This window comes from Lactuca saligna, chromosome 7 (assembly GCF_052625555.1).
Source record: "Lactuca saligna cultivar CGN05327 chromosome 7, ASM5262555v1, whole genome shotgun sequence".
In the NCBI taxonomy this organism is placed as follows: domain Eukaryota; kingdom Viridiplantae; phylum Streptophyta; class Magnoliopsida; order Asterales; family Asteraceae; genus Lactuca; species Lactuca saligna.
The window spans coordinates 47,573,699-47,599,990 of record NC_136423.1 but is presented as its reverse complement, the minus strand read 5'-3'; the positions used below and the strand labels follow the sequence as shown (position 1 = coordinate 47,599,990).

General features: G+C 33.6%; 2 protein-coding genes across 2 annotated transcripts; one reads left to right on the top strand and one right to left on the bottom strand.

The window, feature by feature from the left end:
* Positions 1-9,210: 9,210 nt before the first annotated feature.
* LOC145005418 (putative sugar phosphate/phosphate translocator At2g25520) lies at positions 9,211-10,651 on the top strand. Its single transcript, XM_078964503.1, has one exon. It carries the CDS (start codon positions 9,424-9,426, stop codon positions 10,471-10,473), a length of 1,050 nt encoding a protein of 349 aa, XP_078820629.1. The 5' UTR covers positions 9,211-9,423; the 3' UTR covers positions 10,474-10,651.
* A 10,438-nt stretch (positions 10,652-21,089) lies between these two features.
* Positions 21,090-26,058, bottom strand: LOC145004251 (protein NRT1/ PTR FAMILY 6.2-like). The gene is made up of 5 exons (XM_078963143.1): positions 25,894-26,058; positions 25,627-25,729; positions 22,849-23,066; positions 22,196-22,737; positions 21,090-22,089 (listed from the first exon to the last, which is right to left on the bottom strand). The coding sequence occupies exons 1-5, from the start codon at positions 25,894-25,896 to the stop codon at positions 21,240-21,242; spliced, it is 1,716 nt and encodes a 571-aa protein (XP_078819269.1). The 5' UTR covers positions 25,897-26,058; the 3' UTR covers positions 21,090-21,239.
* Positions 26,059-26,292: the final 234 nt, after the last annotated feature.

Below are 26,292 nucleotides of genomic sequence, written 5' to 3'. Positions count from 1 at the left end.
AGGGCACGCAAATCCAGATCGGGTAGATGATTTCTGAGAAGGAAAGGAGGTAGTTCAGCGTTTGACGGATTGAGAGGTTCAGGGTGGGGAGTTTGAGAACTTCCCATTAGTGCGTGTGTGTAAAGGGTAATGGTGGGTATGTGATTCAGGTTAAAGGGTCGCATGTAGGACTCGTGTGAGTCGGAATGGAGATCTTGAGGTCAGATAGCAGGAGATGTTTTCGTGTTAGCAGTCAGTGGTGGAAAGTGATGTAAGACTACGGGGCGGCCGTAGAATTCACTAGCAGTCAGTGGTGGAAGTGTTGTCAGACTACGGGGCAGCCGTAGCATTTTGTACAATGTTTTGAAAACCGGACCGGACGTCGAATCGGCCGTCCCACCGGGTCGATGGTTCAATTGGTTCGACCGGTCGAACCAGTCCCAAAAACCGGATGAACCGGATGACGTCATATATATATTACGATTTAAAATAAAACAAGACATTTTTAAGTTTGTGTTTTAATAATTTATATGATTCTTTCTTAAATGTTTGTTATAAAGATAATAAAAAAATAAAAAGAAAAAAGAAAAAAGCTATCCTAGTATTGAGTGTAGAGTGGAATACGGAGACTCCATTGTAATTGTTATATGTTTATTTACTTTGCTCCCACGTCCCACATCGCCAAAAAACTGAAGCTGGGGCTTTTAGAGTCTATATAAAGAAGGCGAGCACTAACGATGCATGGAAACAAAGAGTGGACTTCTCAAATAAAAATGGGACCCTTCCCTTGGTTTTCACTCAGTACAAGTTTTATATCTATCTTTTTAAAACCACCGGTTTTTTCGGGTTAGACCACACCGGTTTTCACCGGTTTTTGGTTGAACCGCCGGTTTTTTCCGGTTTGGCTTACAAGCGGTTTTATGGCCTTAAAAAACCGGTACCACAGCCGGTTCCCGGTTAAACCGGTTCAACCGGCCGGTCCGGTCCGGTTTTCAAAACAATGATTTTGTAGTAGCTTCGTTGGCGGAGTCGGGGCGAGACCCTTATATCCTAGCATTCAGATAGGGATCGGGAATAGGGAATGAATGAGAATGGTATGGAGTTGCCTGTATAGCCTTTGAGAGATGAGACCTTGGAAGAGGCCGCTCTAGGATATAGTCGGATGAGACCCGTGGGCGAGGCCCGTATGAGGATAGCAGTATAGGTGAGACCTGAGAGCAAGGTGGCTCAGTAGTATGGTTGGGTGAGACCCGTGGGCAAGGCCCGTGAGTTTTAGCAACACAGGTGGGACCTGGTAAGGATCTTAGCGTCTAGACAAGGGGATCGGGGATCCCAGGAAATTGTAGTGCCAGCATGGTAGAATAGATTGAGCAGTATAGGTGGCGGAAGTATCTTCGAATGTCGCTGGGAGCGACTAGTGGTTGTGCTGGGTCAGTAATCGGTGAGAGTCGGTAATCCAGATATTGATAGGATGGTAGGGACCAGGATGGTCTCAGTTTATTCGGAAGCCAGATAAGAATAGCATGATTTCTAGTCAGTAGCAGTGCGGGGATGCAGAGTATGGTGGAATTCAGTTAGTCGATCGTGGGGTGCTCGACACCGAATGATAGTAGGAAGAATGCCCAGAGGGTACTGGCAACGATGGCCCGTACTGGGAGTGGCGGGAGTAATAGATTTGGTGAGGAAAGGGTCTTCACCGCGGCAGAAGGGATATATGGTTATGGAGCATTGCCTTGGGAGAGGCAAGGAAAGCGCATAAGGAAAGAAAGGGTGAACCCCTACGGGGTCAGTGCAGTATTTGGAGATTACCAAAAAGATTGTCGGTTGAGTAAGTTGTGTTACAGGATGTTTAGGCTCAGGATGGACCCGAGATTATTATCTGTAAGGATTGGCGTTGGTCTGAATGATTGAACGGAAGGCCAGCAAAGTTAGGCAGCTGGTGTTAGAATGGATGGTGGGGCTTTGGAGGCAGATCGCCGGCAGTAGAGTATAGTAAACTTCGAGGACGAAGTTTAGTTTAAGTGGGGGAGAGTTGTAACACCCAAAGTTTCAAAGGCCAAGAAAGGTAAGAAAAGACCTAATTTAAGGGTCGACTCGGCGAGTCCGAGCGGGATCCGGGTCAAGGTGTAAGTGGCCAACTCGGCGAGTCGGCCAAGTGGACTCGGCGAGTCTGGTCTGTGTGAAGAAAACCCTAAATTTGGGACTTTGGGCACTATTTAAGTTCCTTATTCTCTCCATTAGGGTTCCTTAGAGCCCCTCTTGTTCAGAAAACGAAGCCTAAGCCTCCATTGTTGTGCATTCAAGCTTCCAAGCCATTTTTGGGTGATTCGAAGGAAGAAGAAGGAGGGGAATCAGTGAAGCTTCAAGGATTTGCTTCAGATCTGGAGTTTGTGGAACCTTTCTGAAGTATTGAAGGTATTAAGTCATTTCCTTCCCTTAGATCTAATTTTGGTTGTGAGTTTTGGGGCTTTTAAGCCATGATTAGCCACCCTTATGGGTTAGAAGCCGGATATGCAGTTGCTACTTCAAATCCAAGTGTGTTATGGTCTGGAGAAGCATAAAGTATCAGCCATTAAGTCGATTTTGAAGCCCCTTGGCCTTAAACCCTAGTTTTTGGCATGTTTTGCCTAGATCTCCTTCTCTACACGTAAAGATTGCAACTTTACGTAGGGAATAGGCTTGGGAAGGGTAGATCTACAGTTTGGGGTCCATGCATGACTCAAAAGTCCTCTGCATGTAAGGAGAACTGAAGGGACTCGGCGAGTCCTTTGAGTGGACTCGGCGAGTAGCATGAAGTTGTGGAGAAGCTCGACGAGTGTGATGAACAACTCGTCGGGTCGTATGAAGATTGCCTTGTACTCGGCAAGTCTGTTCTTGGACTAGGCGAGTCAGGTCGCGAAACCCCAAACCCTTCGGGTTGTGACTCGAATCAGTGAGTCGGGTGGAGACTCAGTGAGTTGGACAGGTCTGGACTCAGAAATCGGTAGACTCGGCGAGTCATGGACTGACTCGGCGAGTCGAGTCGCGAATGGAAGGAATCTGATCATTTTGAACTCGGCGAGTCAGTAGGGTGACTCGGCGAGTAGGGTTGACCTGGAAGGTTGACCTTGACCATGACTTTGACTTTGGACCAAGGTGGACTTGGTTGTCTTTCGGGGGTCAGTTAGACTCAGTGTTGTATTGATATTGGTAGTTCGGGGAGCAAGGGGAGCAGGAGTTCCGTGAGTTGTCAAGCAACAACTAGTGAGATCATCAGCAAGTTCAGCCAATGCAGGTGAGTTTCCCTTTGTGTGAATGGGTCTAAGGCCACAATGCCGACCCATGTAGTTATGAGTAGAAGACCCGGGGGTTAGCCCTAGGCACAATATGCTAGTATTATTTTCAGGACGAGGTCCAGTAATAGCGGGCAGGTGCCCAGGGAATAGTTTATATGATAGTTATACTTGTTGTCTGTGTGATACATGTATGTGCCTGGTAGGGAGGTGAGTGTGGGCGAGGTCCCGTATCTCACCAATAGCAGAGTGTGGATGGGGTTCCATATCTCATTAGTAGCAGAATAGGGGCGAGGCCCAAACTAGAACAGGAGTGAGAGTGGGCTAGGCTCGTACCTCACTACCATTAGGAGCGTGGACGGGGTCCCATGACTCATCAGTAGAAGGACACGGGCGAGGCCTTAGGACAGAACCAGTTGCATGTGTTAGTTATGTGTTGTGAAATGTCTATGTGTTATTATTTGTTGGCGGGCGAGGCCCTGTGACAGGCGAGGCCTAAGTAAAACAGATCTGTATCCGAGCGGGGCTCGAAGCCAGGTGGGGCCTGGAGCGGCAGGGCCGTTGTAGTGGGCGAGACCCAAGATAGTGGGCGTGGCCCAGTATGTGCAGTATGTGGTTATGCATGGTATGTGGTAGGGTGGGGAACTCACTAAGCTTCGTGTTTACGGTTTTCAGTTTTGGTTTCAGGTACTTCCGGTAGTGGAGGGCAGAGCTCGGGGTGATCGCATGGCACATACCATAGATTTGACAGCCTGAGAATGTTTACTCTGATAATGAACATGTGTTTTGAAAACTTATACTCGTATTGTGTTTTGGAATGATGACTTTATTTAAGTAATGATTTATTAAAAGAAATTTTTGGTCTTAAATTTTGGATCGTTACAACTTAACACTAAAGTAATGATTGTTTAACACTGCAATAATTATTGAACTTCAACAAATCCCTAAAATAGTTTTTTCTAGAGCCTTCATTTTTTACTTTCATATTTGATGTTAAAATGGAGCTAACACAAAAATGACGTTAAATTTAAAGGTTGGTTGGAGGACTCTTAGCCTCAAGAACACAAAGCTGGTATATTTGAGAGATGGTTTGAGTTGATCTAAAGTTATGGTTGTAGACTATAAACGCTATTCATACATACAATTAGGGAAAAGAATTAAAAAGATTTTTATCGATCGTTTTAATTTAGTAAAGTATTTAAATTGACTTGGTTGGTCCATAAGTAAATATATTAATTTTAAAATATTATGTGTTATAGAAACATAGAATTATAATTTCACAACAATTCCTAAAATTTACCATTTTTGTGTACATTTTTATTTGAATCAAGCAATTACATTATATATATATGATGTAACATTTGTGTACCGTGTGCCTAACAAATTTTTAAACACCCAAATTAATATATGCCTATTAATAGGCTAAAAATCGTTCCATGTGCTTAAAGTAGGGGTGATAACTCTCGATTCAACCCATAACCCGACAATGATTCAACCTGAAAATAGACGGGTTTGGGTTGAGATTTTTGACCCGTCAATCTGCCAACCCACAAACCCGTTTATTTCATTAGTTGGGTTGGGTTATCTGTTAGGGTTTGCGGGTCAACCTGTCATCCCGTGTATATATATATATATATATATATATATATATATATATATATATATATATATATATATATATATATATATATATATATATATATATATATAATTAAATTTGATTTACATCCGTATTCGTAATATTTCGTATCATTATATTCATTCCGTATTTGTATGTGACTAATCTGCGTTTGCGGTTCGTTAATCAGAAAAAGAAAAAATACATGTCGTTATTTCACGAGTCACGAACGAAGAACACATCCATTTTCTATGAATGTTTTCATTTTTCATCTTTATTTGGATGTTATTATCTTTATGAATTTATGTTGAAAACCTTTTTTTTATGTTAATTACTTTAATTATTTTATGAATTTATGTTACATGTGTTGTTTATTTATTAAACGAGTTATATGAGTTGGGTTTGACTAATTTAACTTATGAACCTGTGAACCCATATACTTAAACGGGTTATATGAGTTGGGTTCGGTTGAGGTTTCCAACCAACCAACCCATATATTATATGGGTTGGGTTGAATTTATGTTTTCTGATCAGCCAACCCGCCAACTCGAACTCAACCCAATTGTCAGTTCTAGCTTAAAATAAAAAAGAGGGGACAAAGGTGAAATAAAAGATACCATATGGGTATACTACAATAATATGTTCACCATACCCCTATCGTGAGCCTCTATAAGGCTTTGCGGTGCTACTTCTTCGGAATAGTGTGATGATGTGATATTATAATGCATGCGCTAAACACCGTCCCTTCATCATTTTCATCACAAAGCCCTATCGTTCATGATTGCTTACACTAGTAAGATTTAGAGTTAGGAGATGTCGAAGCCAATAAAAAAAGAAGAGGAAAGATATTGAAAAATTAGGATGTTTTGGTCTTAATATCATGTGAAAATAAATAGTTTTTCATGAATTAATCTCGTTAATACGAATATATAGACAATTACATGGTAACAACATGTTATACATAGAGGGTTGGACATAGGTTATACACAAGATGTGCTATACATATAAGATATGTTTGATAAACTAGTTAGTAATTAAAGTTGATATCTAGAAGTTATAAAATATTATAATTTTATTTGTATAGAAATATTGTCAAAAGGAACTATAAGTTTTTTAAACATGTATAATGATATAAAACATAAAAGTAAAAGTTAAAAGATAAACATTCCTACAAAGTTTTTAAAAACTTACTGAACTATCTTTTATATTATGAGATTTTTGTTTAAAATAAAACCTTTAACATTATACTCCCTAACTAAACACTTTTTTTTTAACTTGATTTTTTTTTTTTCAGAAAATTTAAAAACTAACAATTCTCAAAAGCTAGTTGACCACTACAATAATATACATACTTTAAGAAATTATTTATAATAGTACAACACTTACATATCAAATATTAAAATTTACATAAAAGTATTCAGTTAAATTAACAATAATAATTTAATTGAAAAGTTGAACTGATGAACGATTGAACTTTAGACATCACTACAAGAGTACTTCATTCTTTAACAAAAAATAAATAAATACAATTCTTTGTTAACATTTTTACTTATTGTTTTATAGATAAATAATATATGTTTGCTAGAATTCAGTATGCATCAAACTTTTGTATCTAGTTTAGTTTCATGTTATCCAAGTTTGTAAATGGGCTTGGGTGATGAAGTAAATATATTAATTCCAAACATTACATATGTGTAATAGAATTATAATTTCACAACAATTCCCAAAAATGCCATTTTTGTGTATATTTTTATTTGAATCAAACTAGTGCATTATGTAAATGGTGAAGCATTTGTGTACCTTATGCCTAACAAATCGTTACACAGGATCAATATGTGCCTATTAATAGACTCAAGAAAACCTTCCATGTGTTTAAAGTAGAAGGACAGAGGTGTCATCTAAGATATGGTATGGGCAGCACTACAAGAATATGCTCACCATACCCCTATGGTGAGTCTCCATAACAAGGCAATTTCATTTTAAGCATGTAAAAATGTGTCGAATTTTTCTAATTTGATTTGATTTGACTAGTTTATTTAGATCATAAAATTATTGCCAAAGTAAAATTAAAAGAAAATAATAACAAGGGATTTGAACTCTTGTTCTTTAGTAATATCACTTAAAGCTAACAACTAAAAAAAATACAAACATCTACAATTAATTTTAAAACATTATTGATTATACACTTTAGCTTGTCAAAATTTACCAATTTCTTAATACACACTTGTTGTAAAACATAAATTTTGGATTTGATTTGATTTTTTTTCTTTTTCTAATGGACCTGCCCAACATGAGATCCCCACATTAATGAAAGTAACCTAGTTGCTTTAGTTTTAGATAAATCTATGCATACTCCTAACCATATGTATATTGTGACTATTATGTCATCATCGTAAGCATGTATTGAATGATCGTAATCACAAAATAAGGGTGTGCAATGATTACTCTAAACTATGATTTCACATTCTTCATCTCGTGTAAAACAAGAAGTGTTATTTTCTTTCGTATTGAAATGATTGTTGTTATGTTGAAGATTATTGTAAGGAGTGTTTTTATATTCATTATATGGGTGTGTTTGACAGTAGAGTTTTAACTTTTTAGCTTTCAACAAAAAAAACTCATTTAAACAAATACTTTTGTTTGAGAATATGAATTTTTGCTTTTATTTAAATAAAAAAACTCTAAATTTAAAAACTATTTCATATAGCATTTAAGAAAAAACTATTAGATTTTTATTTTTTTAGATATGCCCTTGAAAATTTATTTATATATTTATCTTCTTTACAAAATTGTCTTTTTATATAATTTCATATATTTCAAAAGCTTCCAATTATTTTTGCTAAACATTCATATAACAAATAAAAACTAAAACTATATATATATATATATATATATATATATATATATATATATATATATATATATATATATATATATATATATATATATATATATATATATATATATAATTTAAGTTTACAACCATCTATTTTTTCATTGTGTATTGAGCACAACACAGCCTTTTAGTTTTCTAGGTAATGCTCGTGTACAAGGAATCTACCGATCACGTTTATTTGATTTTTGTTTTGTAACCTTTACGCTTATTTGATTTTTGTTTTGTTACCTTTACAAGATTATAATTGAACATTCTTTTAAGAATAGATTTATGTGATTATAACTCAATATACCTTTTGTATTAATATGTTTTTAGTTTTTTCAATATGATTTTTTTTTCTTATAAAAATAACAAATATAAAATTAAACGTGATGACCAAAACTAAAATTATTATGTATTTAGGATTTAAAGATTATTAAGAGAACCTAATTTTTTTTTTCCTTATGAACATTTAACAATACTTTATCATTGTTCTAAATAATAAAACTTTAAAAGCAAATTGTACTAGAAGAAATATATTTTCAAGCAATTTTTATTGAAAATGAGTATATGTAATAAGATTTTTAGAGAATGTTCCACGTTTGCAGGTGTATTAGTTCATCTATCAAAATAAAACATCATGAAAAGTAAAATGTAGATAAGATGTAGCTCAATGATAATGTCCTAACCAAAGTATGACTTGAAAGTTGTAGTGAGTCCTGTGTCGTATACACAATCATGAAAAAAAAAATTAGCATCCTGTTTCGGACACAAATTTCATGTTTAGAACATGATTGGCATGTGCAGACATTTATACGTGTTTCATACATTGTATTGGTGTTCTATACTAGTTTTAAATGTTCATATTATGAATATAAATAGAAAAATACCTAAATATTAATAAAAAAAACTTCAAGAAAATATTTTCATCAAAAAGTTTACTACATTCTGAATTTGTTGTACACGTTCCGATAAAGATCTTCATATTCCGAACTTGTTTAAATCGATGATATGTTGCAACAAAACTTATTAAAGAGAACTTATCCATAATATTGTCTATTATTTATTATAAGAATCCATATTCTTAAAGTAAATCAAGAGTTTGAAATGCTACTCCGAATACTTGTTTCATTCCGAAAATACGTTATATATATGAGGACCACGATTGCAGATCAGGTATCCGATCAAAATCAGACCAATATAGTACCAATTCATTTGATAGACATTTTGTATTTTTGCTTCTTAGATTGGAAATCTCATATTGTAATCCGGACGATTTTTACTAATCTAGTGATATTAATTTCTAACTAACAGTTTACCATTTTTTAAAAAAAAATTCTTTAATTTTAATTAAAAAGATTATTGGTTTAATCAATATTTTTATAAAACTTGTTTTAGAAATTGATTTTAAATTATTTTTCCATCGATAGGCATGAAAATAACTTCCCTTCATATATAACAACCCGTATTGAAGTCTCATTCCTCCACAGTCCTCCGTCTTCACACACTTTCACACTCAAACACACACTACCCAAATTCAAAATCCCCAATCATTCAGTCAAGTTTCTTCAAACTCCATATATAATTCCCACTAATCCCCCAATTCCAACAGGGGATTTCTCGTTTCGCCCTTAAATCCATCAAATCCAACCGATTTCATACCCAGATCTAATCGAAGAATGGGGAAAGGAGGAGCCTTGAGCGAAGGTGTATTGAGGAAAATCATACTCTCCTACACATACGTCGCGATCTGGATCTTCTTAAGCTTCACTGTAATCGTCTACAACAAATACATCTTGGATCGAAAGATGTACAATTGGCCTTACCCGATCTCACTCACCATGATTCACATGGGGTTTTGTTCTTCATTAGCTTACGTTCTCGTCAATGTCCTCAAAGTCGTCGAACCAGTTCAAATGAGTCGCGATGTTTATCTGAAATCCGTCGTCCCAATCGGTTTGCTTTACTCTCTTAGCTTATGGCTCTCCAATTCCGCTTACATTTATCTCTCTGTGTCCTTTATTCAAATGCTTAAAGCCCTAATGCCTGTCGCCGTTTATTCAATCGGCGTTTTACTCAAAAAAGAGAGTTTCAAAGGCCAAACCATGAGCAACATGCTTTCGATCTCATTCGGCGTTGCGATTGCTGCTTATGGTGAAGCCCAATTCAATACATGGGGTGTTACGTTACAGCTAGGCGCTGTTTGTTTCGAAGCTACTCGATTAGTTCTGATCCAAATCCTATTAACCTCAAAAGGAATCACATTCAATCCAATCACCTCCCTCTACTACGTCGCCCCTTGTTGTTTAGCTTTCTTATCAATTCCATGGATGATTGTCGAGTTCCCTAAACTAAGAGACACATCAAGTTTCCATTTTGATTACTTAATCTTCGGGACAAACTCCGTCTGTGCTTTTGCATTGAATCTTGCTGTGTTCTTACTTGTCGGCAAGACTTCAGCTTTAACCATGAATGTTGCTGGGGTTGTTAAAGATTGGTTGTTGATTGCATTTTCATGGTCTGTGATTAAGGATACTGTGACACCCATCAATCTTTTTGGTTACGTGATTGCTTTCATGGGTGTTGCTTATTACAATCACGCAAAGTTGCAGGCTCTTAAAGCTAAGGAATCAGAGAAGAAAGCATCACAGCCTGATGATGAATCTGGGAAGTTATTGGAGGACAGAGAAACCGAAAAATCAACCAGGAAAAATGAGTCTGATAATTGATATCAAAGGAGTAGAGAGAGTTATTTAGGTACTTATTTATAATTTATCTCGTTTTTATGTTTGTGTTTTGTTTTGTCCCTTCATATTCTTGGGCTTTTGAGTTCAAGAAACTAAGAAAAGACTTGAATCTTTTGATATGTGAGTGATACATATTTATGAATCATGGTTATTTTCTGTATTAAGCTCGATTATTATCCTATTATTTGATAATTCATTACCCAATTGATTCTTGAAGATTGATTGTGAGATCACCATAAATTTAACAATTGAACTTTTGGTTAACAATGCGTATTATACAGCTTTTAAACAATATGGTGGTTTTTAGTTTTTGTATTTTTTAGGATTTAGCATCTGATTCTTTGTTTGTTTCTACATGATAGTTTATTGTTTATTACGTTTTTTTCAAAGAAAACAAATGAAGCCTTTTGTTTTAGTGTAAACTTAACCAAAGTATATTCGTATCATGGAGACAAAAATGCTTTGTGTTAATACACGTGTTGGGTCACCTATTGTTTAAAAGTTGCTAGAAAACAAGGATTAAATGCAATAAATAATAATGTACTTTTACTTATTTGTGTATTATAGCATCCTATAATTTCATTCTATTCTATTGTAATAGTAAAAATGAAAGTATGATGCTATATCAAATAACTAAAAAGAACATAACAATGATGTGTTCACATGATGATGATGATGATGATGATGATACATTAGTGGGCCCAGGTGGTGTCTTTATGTATAGATGATCCAACAACATAGACAGCTATGGTTTCATTAGATAACAAAACATTTATGATATATTGTACAATGATAAATATGGGCCCAAATTAGAATCCAACTTCAATTTAAAGGACCATAAATAGTTAATACATGCATGATGATGTATGGTCCCCCAATCCCCCATCCACCAACCAATTATAAGGTTGGAACTATTATATTAGCATCAGGTTATGAATAAGTCAATAAAAACTTTGACTTCTTTTGTATAGAGTAAAGTCGACAACAATGATATTTTCGGGTGTAAATGATACATATGAAGAATGAATGAGTGCAAAAACTTTTTTATTTGATAAGATTCTGGGAATACGATTAGAATTTGGAAGTAAAAATCTATAGAATGTTGTTTGGTGATAAACAAGAAAAATTATCTAGCATGATTTTCAGTGTTAAATTTTTTGACATAAATGAATAAAAGGGTGCTAAATATGATAAAGAAACTGTATTATGATAGGAACAATTTGAGAACTTTGAGTAGATTGTATAACTAAAGATAGTGTAAAGTTTAAGGGATAATGACTTGATAGGGTAAGATACTTTTTGAAATGTACACATTTAATTTTTTTTTTTTTTTTTTTTGTAAAATAAACCCTTATACTTTATTAATATGTACACATTAGGTCTTTTTCACCGGATTTTACAGGTTTTGCTGATGTGGAAGGGTTTATTTTACAAAAAAAAAAGAATAAAGACTAAATGTGTACATTTCAAAAACTATCTTACCATATCAAGTCATTTTCCCTTTCTTTTATTTTGTTGAAATTAAATACCAAGGTGGTATCCACATATCCACAACGAGATTTTTCCAACTTTGATTCATCATGAAAAAGAGGGAGAAGTCTGATCTCCGGCGACTTCTTTGTGTGTTCCTACACATCACTGGTAGCAAAGAGGAATGGTGGCAAAAACAAGAAAGATCGAAGGGGGAGGCAGGAGGAAATAGAGATGGTAGTTGGCGGCGAGGAGCTGCTCTGGTAGCCCCCTCGTCGATTCTTTTTTCTTTTTCTGGCAACATATCTCAAAGATGGAGGCAAAGAGAGACAGATCAGAGAAACACAACAGGTAAATGGTGTTTGGCTGTTACTGTTCGACCGAAAGGAAGAGAGACGAGAAAGAGAAGGGTCGCCACCCTTTTCTAGTTGCTGGAGGATCACCCACCTCCGGTAACTAAGCTAATTAATTGCTATTTAGTGTCACTTGTGCTTCCCACATCAGCAAAACATGTAGAATCCGGTGGAAATGACCTAATGTGTACATATTAATAAAGTATAAGGGTTTATTTTACAAAAAAAAGAATAAAGACTAAATGTGTACAATTCAACAAGTATCTTACCCTATCAAGTCATTTTCTCTGAAAGAAAATTCGTATATGATCGGTATACCGGGTATAGCTGGTCATAAGGATTGCATTGTTACAAAAAATAAAGTATAAGAGTTTATTTTACAAAAAAAAGGAATAAGGACTACATGTGTACATTTCAAAAAGTATCTTACCCTATCAAGTCATTATCCCTAAAGTTTAATCCGTTCGGCCTTTTGATTAGTTTCCTCTTCGATTAATTTTAAGAAACTATAGGAATTGTCTTTATGGTTTCAATATATTGCGATTTTGGTCATTCTGGCTTCATTTTTTTTATATTTGATTTGAAATTACTATCTTAGTCTTAGTTTGTTTTTGTAACTTAATTATCTTTCTTTAATTTATAATAATATTGTATACATAAAAACTTCACCAAGCTTACACCTAAACACCACCCGTTTCTTCCCTTCCTCCGTCAACTCCCTTTCGTCGTTCATTTTCTTCGTGATACCCTTCCTCCCATCAACTTCCCTCCCTCGTTCATCTTCTTCAAGATATAGACAGTCTCCCCACCCTTACTACACTATCACAGACCACATGCTTCTCCTTACAATCATCAAGTTCCAAAGACACATCAATGAGGCTCCTTGATTCTATCACCGAAAAAACATCTAGACCTTTCTTATTTTTTAAGAAAATAACAGATCAAATAAAATTTGAACCCCTAACACTTTTGGTGTTCAAATTTGCTTCTAAAACCCATAAATCGAACTTTTTGAAACCCAAATAGCTACTAATGGTAAGATAAAGGAGCGTTATGAAAAACACACATAGATGGTCACTTAACATGTTTGAGAAATAAAGAAGATATGTTATCTCATTCTCCACAACCTCAAAATCTTTATGGTTCTTGAGTTTGCTGGACTAGGTGATTGTATTTTATGTAGTTATATATATGTTTGTCATAAAAAATCATTGACAACGGGATTTACTTGAGCATTGAAGTTATGTTATTTTCTTTGAGAAATAAAGAAGATATGTTATCTAATTCATTATTTTTCTTATTTTCTTATAAATTCAAAGTTTTCAAAACCTTTATATTTATTATATATATATATATATATATATGAGAAAAGTGAATATACCATTAAGGGTATATAAGCTTAGGTACCTAAACTCACGATATTACATCGTTTTGTATCATATAATACATTTTAATTGTCCAATGTTCTTATAATTTAACTTTTATCTTAATTTACTACCAAGATTTTTACAAATTACACATTTATCTTCCTATTGTATAGTTTTCATTTTCAAGTATAATATATATAACCTAGTACGTGTACGGTAAAAAGATGTGATGTAAGAGAAAGATAATAGTCAAATTTCGAAAATCTTGAAAGTAAATCACATTAGGGGTGGAAGTTTAAGAGCATTATAATGAATATATCAAACAAAACGACGTATTATGGTGTGTTTGGGTACCTAAGGTTATATACCTTTAAGGGTATATTCACTTTTCCATATATATATATATATATATATATATATATATATATATATATATATATATATATATATATATATATATATATATATATATATATATATATATATATATATATATATATATATGAGTAAATTACACAAATGGTCCCTATGGTTTATGGTAATTTGCGCGTTTGATCCCTAACTTATTTTTTTTAACTCGGAAGGTCCCTAATGTTTGTGTTTGTTACACGTTTGGTCTCTGTCTTACCTAAAAAGACTATTTTCCCTTTGATTTTTTTAAATTTATTTAAATAAACACACCCCAACCTCACCCTTCACCTTACATTACATACCCTATCATTTTTTCTTATTTAAATAATAATAATTTTAAGTAAGATAGGGACCAAACGTGTAACAAAAACAAACAGTAGGGACCAAGCGCGTAATAAAAACAAACAGTAGGGACCTTACGAGTTAAAAAAATAATTTAGGACCAAACGTGCAAATTACCCCAAGGCATAGGGACCATTCGTGTAATTTACTCTCTCTCTCTATATATATATATATATATATATATATATATATATATATATATATATATATATATATATATATATATATATATATATATATATATAATAACCAATGTAATTACATGAGTTTCATAACTAATTATTTATATGAATTAGTATTTATTTTTTATTTACATTAGAGTAATGTACAAAAATGGTCCTTATGGTTTGATCGAATTCGCAATTTTGATCTCTAGATTTAAAATTTGATAGGTTGTATTCATGTGGTTTTTGAATACTATACTTCAGCTCCTAACTTTATATGAAAAGACAAAGTTACCATTTCTTTCATTTTTCTTTTTCTTTTTAACAGTTTATTATATATATATATATATATATATATATATATATATATATATATATATATATATATATTATTTTTTTGTTTTTATTTTAATAGAATTAACATAGATTATTTATAAAATTATCCGAATTTTTTTTAAATGATATATCTAAATTATATAAAATCATATTATTATTATTATTATTATTATTATTATTATTATTTGTAACATCTATAAAAATCATGCAAATTTAAAACTTTTTTAATCATTTAAAAACCAACAATTATACAAATTTGTTTTCAAAATGGTTTCAAGTCAGAGTATCCCAAGACCAAATCATAAAAATATAAGGATGTGCACTATCACGCATTCGCCTTTCTGCGATGGTTTCCACGTAAAGTTGCAAACTTTACGTGGATGCAAGGTCTTAAATACTAAAACCAAGCTAAGGAAGAAGCTTTAGGTAAGGAGAAGGCCATAACTTGCTAAAGACTAGAAATTTATGACTATAAGGGGCTAGAGGAGTCTAGATATGAAGTTACAACTTCAGATCATGCCTAAAACCAGAAATAACTCCACAACAAACTAGAAATAGCCCTAAACCTTTGCATGAAGTGATCTAGCTAGCGAGAAGTCAATGTAACGACTTGTAACCTTCAAGATGATGCTAAGATGAAGTAGAAATAAGATCTACAAGCTTCTCCTTGCTCCAAGCTCCTTAGACTTCAGACTCTCTTTACAAAATCCATATTCCAAGCTTCTTAACACGTAAAAATGGAGAGTAGACGCGATTAGGGTTTTCCGAGGTCAAGGGGGATGGTAAGGGAGGCAGATGGAGGCTAATAACCCTTTAAATAGGATGTAAAACCCTGAAAATTAGGGTTTCATTTTCTAGCTCCTACTCGTTGAGTTGGGGTGCTCAAACTTGTCGAGTAGAAGTCATAAATCACACAGGCTGACCAGGTTCGACACGATGAGTTGGGGCATCCAACTTGTCGAGTTCCCTCCATAAATGAATAAAAAGCTTTAAAAACGATACATGAGAGTCGGGATGTTACATTATTATTATTATTATTATTATTATTATTATTATTATTATTATTTATTGCTTTATTTATTTATCATTGTTTTTGTGGTTTAAAAATCTTTTAGTATTTTTGAAGTTTTATTTGCATATATTATTTATTATTGCTTTTTTGACATTTTGTTCGTTTAAATTATATAATGATTTTCTTGACGTATTTTTAAGTAAATAAATTAAAACAGTAACCCAGATAACTTTCAACTATAGAATAAAATTATTTAATGTTTGTTTTTTTCTTACTCTTTTAACGATATACATAACTTTCAATAGTTTAATAAAATTATTGGGTAAATTACACGAATCGTCTCTCGTGCATATGTCAAAAAGCACGTTCAATCCTTATTTTTAAAAATTAACTCGGGCCGTCCCTAAGTGTGTTTTTTCTTGCACACTTAGTCCATCCGCGTATAAAAAGACCATTTTACCCTTATTTATTTATTTTTTTGCTTTATTTTCTATTTATTTGTTATTTATAATTTATTTATTATAAAAAATCATTTTTTATTGCCTTTAAAAAAAAGAAATAGGCCCTAAACCTAAGCACCTTCATAACCCGTCTCTTCCCATATATTCTTTTTCATTCCATCTCATCTCCACCATCTACCATCACCACCGACACCGATCGTCATCCCTTGAAGAAGAAGAAGAAACGAGAAAAAAATGAAGAAATCCAGTTGTTTGAAACCAGAAATCCTGCAACTTAACAAATCTACAACTTAAAACTAGAAACGATGAAGATGGGAGGGTTAATTTGCAACTTTCTACTAGGTTTTACCCGTTTAGGTAACAAGGGTTAGAGAGAAACGACTTATATACCGATGTTTTGTTTTCCTTTGTGCATTTTATCTCCAGATGATTTGGGACCCATATCACCAGAGAAGAAAAACAAGATGATCTAAAATGGGGACAAAAAAAGCTTATCGGAGAAGAAGAAAAGGGAGAGGGCAACCACATATGATCGGAAAACCACCGCCACTGGAACAAACTAAACCTTATTCTCATCCATGGCTACGGAGGTAACTCAAGTGGTAATTCATATTGCAGGTATCACTATTGACACACAATTTCACTATACCAAATCTGGTGTTTTTCACCAAATCATACTTAATAAGGATAAAGTTTATAGAGGTGTTTTAGTTGAAGTGTGTGTGTGTGTGTGTGCTTGTGTGTATAATGGAATGAAGAAATTAGGGGTTAACAATATTTTGGTGTATATAATTAGTTACAGAGGTTTGTGATGTACTGGATGGCGGAGATGGAGGAAAAGATGGTGGAGTGTAACGACCCAAAAACCAAGGGTAAAAATTTCATTTTTAATATGGATAGAACATTGATACCATTTATTTCAACATTCCAAATCACCATTAAGTAAAATAATTATCAGAGTTCGTCCCAAATCCATTCATTGCGGAAATCATAGGTGTGTGCACTGCAATCAAGTTGAGACCTTCCTTTCCGGATCGATGATACCTGAAACCATAAACAAACATGTAAGCACGAAACTTAGTGGGTTCCTAGGGCATACCCCACACACAAACCACATAATACATATCATGTTAGCTATAAAAGCTATCCCTACCACATACCACATATCAGATTAGTTATACAAGCTATCTCTACCACATACCACATACCAGATTAGCTATACAAGCTATCTCTACCACATACCACATATCAGATTAGCTATACAAGCTATCTCTATCACATAACATTAGCTATGAAGCTATCTCTACACAACACATTAGCTATAAAGCTATCTCTACCAAGTATCACACATCAATTTGCTATGAAGCTATCTCTACCGTTAGCCACAAGGGCTATCTCTATCATCAGCCATAAAGGCTGTCTCTACCATTAGCCATAAGGCTATCTCTACCATTATCCACAAAGGCTATCTCTACCGCATATCATGCATACATTCGTATCACACCTCTACATAGCAAGTAAACCAACTATCACAAAATGGGTCGACCTTGGTGCCTTAGACCCATTGGTATGGTGAAAAAACTCACCTCACAAAGCTGAATCGACAACTGAATTCAGGTATGTCCTATACTGCTCTTCACAAACTGTCTATAATCAATGAGTAAATAACTCAGCGAAATTCCGTAAATACCCCCAGGGTTAACCCTGATTAAAGTCAAAGTCTATAGTCAAGGTCAACCGTCCATATTGACCTTGACTCATCGAGTATAATCATTCACTCATTGGGTTCCCTTCTTAACTCATCGACTCGCCGAGTCACCTGAGGGACTCGTCGAGTTCCTTGGTCTGTACGACCGTAAACCACCAACCGTATGGAACCATACCCTTGTGATAGGTCCAGATCTAGGCTTGCTTCCATTTCGTCAAAGTTTGGTCATGAACTCCTAATTAGAATATAGGCTTCAGGTAACGGATTCATACCTCAATTTGATGCCCAAGACGAACTAGATGCTAGATCCAGTGTTTTCCCATTGATTCTTCTTGTCCAAGCTTGGATTCCTTCCCAAATTCCCAAAGTCAAGCTCTCAAATGCACACACTTCACACACCAGGGAGTTTACGGCCGTACACAGTCTCTTATGATGTTAAGGGAGGCTACACGAGCGTTTAATGAGGCTTATATAGGGGCAAACCCCAAAATTAGGGTTTTTCATTAAACAAACCTGATTTGTCGAGTCAGCCTTTTGACTCGCCGAGTCACTTCTGATTCGTGCCCCTGAAATACGACCCTACTCGACGAGTTAAGCTCCCTACTCGCCGAGTCCATGCATGAAACCTCTCCATTGACAAGTTTCTAACTAATGCTCAAACTAGGTGTTACATGGAGAAAGTGGTGATTGCTAGCAGTGAAATTGGGTATACGGAAGAGCAGAAATCTGAGTATTTGGAGAAGATTGGGCAAAATGTGGTGGAGATTTTGGTACTGGAAAAATCAAGAGAAGGAGGAAGAAGAAGTTCAATGGTGGATGTGTTAAATCAACAATAGCCGGTGTTGATGTTATTTCCGACATGAACATAGGAAGAAAAGTGAGGTGGTGGTCCGTAGCGGCGATCAAGCGGGTTTCTGGTGGTCGTTGTATCTCCGGTGGCCGAATTTTAATTTCAAAGGGTGGCGAGGGACAACGAATAGAGAGATCGGAGAGTTAGTGTATTTCTTTGTAAATGGGGTGGGGGTGATAGGTTTAAATGTTTAGAAATTATTAATATATGTAAAAATATAGGATTAAAGTTTATTTTTTTTATTTTTCTTATTAATACAAAATAAAAGAACAAGGGCAACATAGTCATTTTATGTGAGGCAAATGATGAATCATGTAGATTTAAACTAGCGATGGATCAATCGTGCAAGTTTAAACCAAACGAGGGACAGTCCGAGTTAATTTTTGAAAATAAGAACTGAACGTGCTTTTCGATATATGCACGAGGGACGATTGGAGTAATTTACCCAAAATTATTTAATGTTCTTTTTTTTTTCTTTTTCTTTTAACGATATATATATATATATATATATATATATATATATATATATATATATATATATATATATATATATATATATATATATATATATATATATATATTAGATTGAATAGTTTTACTTTGTTTTTATAGAAATAGTTATATGAAAAATATAATTATTTAGGAAAAAATAAGAAACACTACATATAAAGAAATAATGTAAATAAAAACACATAAAACCATAAAACCTCTTAAAACTTAATGAAAGAATATACACTAACATATAAATGTATGATGCAAACAAGAAATACATAAAAAAACAACATTAAATAATTATATTGGTCGATTTATAATTATTTGGTTTTTTAATTTATTTTTTATTCAAACCATATGTAAAAAAATCATTATATATCGTAAACGAACAAAACATTAAAAAAACAACAAAATATTAAATTCAGTTGAAACGTTAAAAATATCTGAATTATTATTTTAATTTGTTTATTCGAACAAAACATAAAAAAAATCATTATATAATGTAAATAAACAAAACGTTATAAAAACAACATCAAATAATATACTAAAATAAAACTTTAAAAAATATTAAAAAAATTTTAAATAAAAAAAGCAAAGATAAATAAATAAATTTAAGAATTAATAATAATATGATTTTATAATTTAAATAATTAATTAAAAAAATAAAAATAAAATTTATAAATAATCTTTATTAATTCTATTAAAATAAAGACAAAAGAAAGAAAATACAATTTGGTCTTTTTTATATAGAACAAGAACCTACGATATTCAAATACCAAAGAATGTAACCTATCAAATTTTAAATTTAAGGACCAAAACTACATATACAACCAAAACACAAGGATGATTTCTATAATTTACTCTTTACATAATCATAAACAAAATTCAATATTGGTATAATTTGAAGATATTAGTAAGACCTTTTTAATGATATAACTTGTTATAAGTTATAATTAAATTCTAAAAAGATGTTGTATATAATATGAGATCATATAAAATGGTAAAATATAATGATGATATAAAATTAAAAATTAAAATGATAAAAGATATAAAGGTAATATCTAGATAAACTGAAAGGCTAAAACTTTAACTTTTAATGAGATATGAAAGACATTTTTGTGAGATGTGAAATGGTGGGGTCACAACCCCAGTTCTACACAACAAAAGGACCTATTTTTCCAAAGTAATTGGGGAAGAGCTCGATGTTTTCAAAAATCTCATCCTATTATTGTATTAAGTCCTCGATAAACAAAACCGTGAAATTATTGCAATTTTGTACATCACCATTGTCATCACTCTCCATTGGAGTTGGATTCTAGGTTCATCGTGATAGATTACACAAGGGCTGCATATGAGTTGATCCATTATTATTATCGAGCAATTTGAGTTTGAACTCAATTCGACCTCTGCTCAAACTTCATCGACTAAACACAAATATGTATCACGTACTGACGCAAGTTTTGATGCATATCTTTTTGTCGATCTCCTTTTTTGGAACTTATAGACATTTTTGACACATTCAAGCTTTAAAAATCGAACTTGCTTATTGGACATGATGTTAATGGATTTTTTCAAGCAATTTTAGCATTCAAATGCTCTTAGAGTCGATCTTTGAAGTTGCGCATCAAGGAGTAAACATAATTTGAGGTATTACCATCAATTAAGATCAAACACGAGCTCCACTCTGAACGCTCGGTTCATTTGCATGACATTACACGAAAAGTGACGAACATATAAACAAGAAAACACACCATCTACGTTAAGGTACTTAACGATTATTTATTAAACCACACTCTCCATTTCTACTGCTTTATCATCTTTCTTGTTCCACCTTGCCACCACCAGATAAACGCCAAAGTTCATCACACCCAAAATCGCTAACAATCCATAGAAACAATCCAGTCTTCCATTATCAATGTCGTCAGCAAGCCACCCTTCTCCACCGTGGCTTCCGGTCACCTTCTTCACAACAGACACCAGAAAGCTGCTCATGAAAAACCCTAGTGCAAGAGTCGTAAGGAAGAGCCCTGTGCTCATCGTCTTCATGCTTTTCGGTGATCTTGTGATGAAGAAATCAAGCTGGCCTGTGTATATAAACGCCTCGCCGGCACCCACCAGGAAGAACTGTGGAATGAGCATGAATACACTTATCGGAAGTGGATTCACAGTGGTGGTTCCACCAACTGCTTTAGCCACCGATAATCGCTTCATTTCAACCACCGCAGCTGCCGCCATGCCTAGGGTTGACAGGATCAACCCTAACGCCATTCTTTGTAGATCAGTGAAACCTGGCTTTCCTTTCCATTTCTTCCATAGCGGGATGATGAAGCAGTCGTAGATGGCGCAAGTTAGCAGTATGGCGAGCACAAAGAACACAGTAAGAGACCCTGCGGGGATTCTAAACCCTCCGATGGATCTTTCCATGGTGGAAGCTTGCTGAACGGAGAAAGTGATCATCTGAGCATACGCCGTCCAGAACAGTATGGTTGTTGCCCACACCGGCAACAACCTGGCCATCATTTTCACTTCCTCCACCCTTGTCACCGTCGATAAGTTCCATGGATTCAGAGTAGAACCCGAGCCATTTTTCACAAAATCCCCTTCTGCTACAACCGCAGCCTTATCCAAACAACTACAACAAGAGAATATATAACGATCATCAATTTGATGAGTACGTAAAGGAAGAAATTCTTCCAAACGTTTAAAAAAACAAGTTCTTTTTTTTTTTTGAATGTTACCGAAATTGATCTGTGTGATGGATTCTTGAACCCTCGGGGGAGTTTTCATGCAACATGTTATAGTCGTAAGGAAGATCCATATTCCTCTTCCTTATAGCAGCGACTAACACTTGAAAAATGTTGACAATAGGGCTTCCTGCGCTTTTCTTGTATCGATATCTTTTAATCCCCGACATGATTACCAAGATAGCGATGAACATGGAGATTGTACAAATCCCATAAGCCAAACTTCGACCAACTTCATCCTGTATGTACACTAGGACTGTAACTGCGGTCAATGATCCCAGACTGATGAAGAAGAAGAACCTATTGAAGAAATAAGCCATTTGTGTCTTTTCCGCTTCGTTCTTCTCATCAAATTGGTCAGTTCCAAATCCCGAAACGCTTGATTTCAAGCCACCTGTGCCAAGTGCAATGAGATATAGAGCAAGGTAGAGAATTCCCATTTGGAATCCATTTGCTTCTTCACAGTTTTCGTCGGAGTGACACGATGGTGGCCTTAGGCTTGGCAATTTGGTTGACAATGCTAGCGTTCCAGTTCCCTAGAATAATCAAATTCGAAATGAAATGTTAACATCAAGAGCTAGAAGTTATAATTTGTGACATGAAAGGAGCGAAAGTACAAATTGTATGTATGATATAGGAAGACTTACTAGTGTTTGAATACAGGCAAAGATGACAATCGTTTTGAATCTACCAAGAAATGAGTCAGCTAAAAAGCCACCAAGTAGACACAAGAGGAAAGATGTGCCTAAAAAATCAGTCACCACATTGGCTGAAGTTGAGCTAGGGAGGTGCATGGTTCCACCCAAATATGTCACCAAGTTCACCGCTATTCCCATTGTTGAAAGCCTCTCACATATTTCAATTCCTGTTAAAAGTTAAAATCAAGGTTCATATACTCTTCGTTTCATTATATTAACGATGCACAAATAAGTTAGAGTATACACTTTAATGGATAACCATGTAATTATTCTATTTTTCATATAACTCTATTATTTTTCCTATGATGCGTTGAGTTATACGGAAGTTTAGTGAAGCATTTGTTTTAAATATAAAACGAGCTCTAATGCTAATTCTATAGACAACAAATTATTCCGCACCTCATGACCAAAACGGGTCTTTCAAGAATCTTATAGTGACAAGTTTTGTGTTTTTAGTACATATTCTAACGGTTGTTTTTACTTTATTCGTGGTTTTTGTTTGATGTAGATTTTTAAGAGCTTTGTATTAAAATAAAATATTTGGAGGCAACGATATCAAGACAACCTAATGTTTATCATAGAATGTTCACCACCTGAAAGAAAGATTTGTAAATTCGAAAGATTATTTTTTCTGATACAAAGATTCTTTTTGGAAAAAAAAAAAGCGCGGATTTTGATTACTTATGACATTAATATTGTTTTTGAGGGGTTGTAAATTTTATAAAGATTGGCTAAGATTAAAGTACTTCTTGGAGTTGAAGAGTAGAAAAATAGTCTCCGCCTGTCTTTCTTGGGTTTGAACCCAAATCCTAAAGCTTCAAAGTCATACATTTAACCATTTTTTCAATAAATACTCATGTTAGAAGATCTAGTGATTTCTTCAATGTTGCAAAAGAATATTAAACTTAAAAAATATGAGTATTTTGCGACTTTGTAATTCACAACCTTTCTGTGAGAAAAAAAAATATTATTATAAATTCCCAAACCCTGTTTTATTTATTTATTTATTTTTATATATTTTTTAATAGAACATATGGTTATTTTGTGAGAAACAATCATACAGCAATCCACTCACTAATACGACAAAACTACTTTAATAATATAAAGAAGAAATATAAGACAAAACTACTTTAAAAGAAACAATAGTCCCCGAGAAAAATCGACGTACCCAACTCCCCACAATATAGCTTACGACGAATGTCTCAATATTACTGGTTATTTTTTCCAATGAATTTTTTTAAATGGGAAAACAAATACAACGAAATTTACAACGTACTTTTCCTATCAAATGACATCAATATTTATATTTTTTTCTATAACTGTTTAATACAACTAAATTGACTTTGACTTTAATTGCGTACCTACTATTCTACTCTTTAAGTCTATACATTTTTGTTTCACAAAAGAGTTGGACCTTTAACCTTTAGCCGAGACGTATTTCTGTTAACTCCTATATCCACTGCTCTACTCTTAAGTTTAATATTTGAGTAATGGAAAAGAGTTCTATTATTCATATCTCTATGTGGTTTTAACTTAAAGGTTTATTTTTACACTTTATGTTTAATCACTCTACATTGTCATTTCTTATGTTATATCATCACCGATAATATATAAATAACATATTATATTTAAAAGTAAAGATAAAAAAGTTAGATATATTGAAAAGTAAAGATATAAAAGTTAGATATACTGAGGTATAGTTAAAATCACCTTAAAAAATTACGATGAAAAGACGAATTTGACATCGTTATATTCAATTTTATCCTTTTTCAAATTAAGGAATGATTGCCTTTTTCCCTGCTCTCACCATGTTGAATGTACCTTTTGATTAATGGGGCCAAACATATCTTATCTTAATAATTATAAGGCTATATACTATGATTGATTACTAGCATATACCATATACTAAAAATAATTATGTAATCTTCATATATGATTATCGAAAAATATATATTTTTTATTTACTTTTACACGGTTGCTTTTGACTTGCAATATTGAAATACTTCTTTAAGAAAAAGCTATGTGTATGCTTATGATGAAAACTTTTGGCTTCCTTTTTTACTTTCCAAGAATTTGGGTGAATTAAATCTTAACGATAAATCAAAAACACCATATCAAAATTCATGGCTTTGTAATATAATGTTCATGAATTCACAGTGGGTTTTCCATAGAAAATTGAAAACACTTTGGTATGTTATCTTGCATGCAATCTGCATGAATCATGCACAATGACTTGCATAACAATCTTTCAACCACCTTCCATCAAGTTTTTGCCACCTCCCATTTTCAATTTACGAATTGAAAAAGAAAGCAGATTATTCCCAAGGTGTGACATTGGATCATATAGCTATCGATCTATCCATTTTTTTTTTCTTTATATATATATATATATATATATATATATATATATATATATATATATATATATATATATTTTTTTTTATGGAGTATATCATAAATCTATATAGATGCCAATTACAAAATTACACTCAAAAACCTAGTGGGTGGTCCAGTTTTTGATCAAGTTTGTCCGATTCAGCCAGCTAGATAGGCTATATAACTATGTTGTTTGTGCTCATTGATCTTAATAGTTTACTTGAACCCGAACCTCGGACCCAAATATTTATCATCATGAGACCACTATATATGAAATAATCATGAACGTATATACGATAAAATACGTTTGGATACGAAAATAATGAAGCCAATAATTATGTTTGAACTGACCAAGAATTAGGGCAGCAGGTACCCAACCGCCGGTTTTGGACCTATCAGCTGGGAACCCCTTGTAGTCTACTGCATCAGCAACGGTCCAACCCTGCTTTCCATCCTGAAAACACACAAATTAAATACACTTTGATGATCTACATGTTCAACGAAACATCAAAAGAGAATTTAGGGTTTCAAATGATCAATGGTTTCAAAAGCACAAGATATGGTTTACGAAAATCAAGCCTTGAGGTTGACATAAGTTGATAAAACTTAGTGACTTACCATTGTTTTTCTTTTTTTCAAGTCACCTTATGGAAAGAGCTTGAAAAAATTAACAAAGTTCAAGAACTTTCTCTCTCTAGATGTGTGTGTGTGTGTAACTTCACTTCACGCTTATATGATTTTATGGAGGAGCTTGCTTTATATAGGCAAAGGAACATGTACAACTCTAAAGGTTACCCTCCACTATACCAATATATATAAGAAGATCATTAATCAACATGATAAAGATTAGCCCTACCGCATTTTTGTTAAGATTTTAGCACTGTTTTGTTTATATATAATTGGCATTATATATGTATTTCAATATAAATGTTATGGAAAATTATGTAAAGTTGATGTTGATTTGTAGTTGAATCTAGAACATGTATATAACAAACTCACAATCTATCTTTGCTTGCC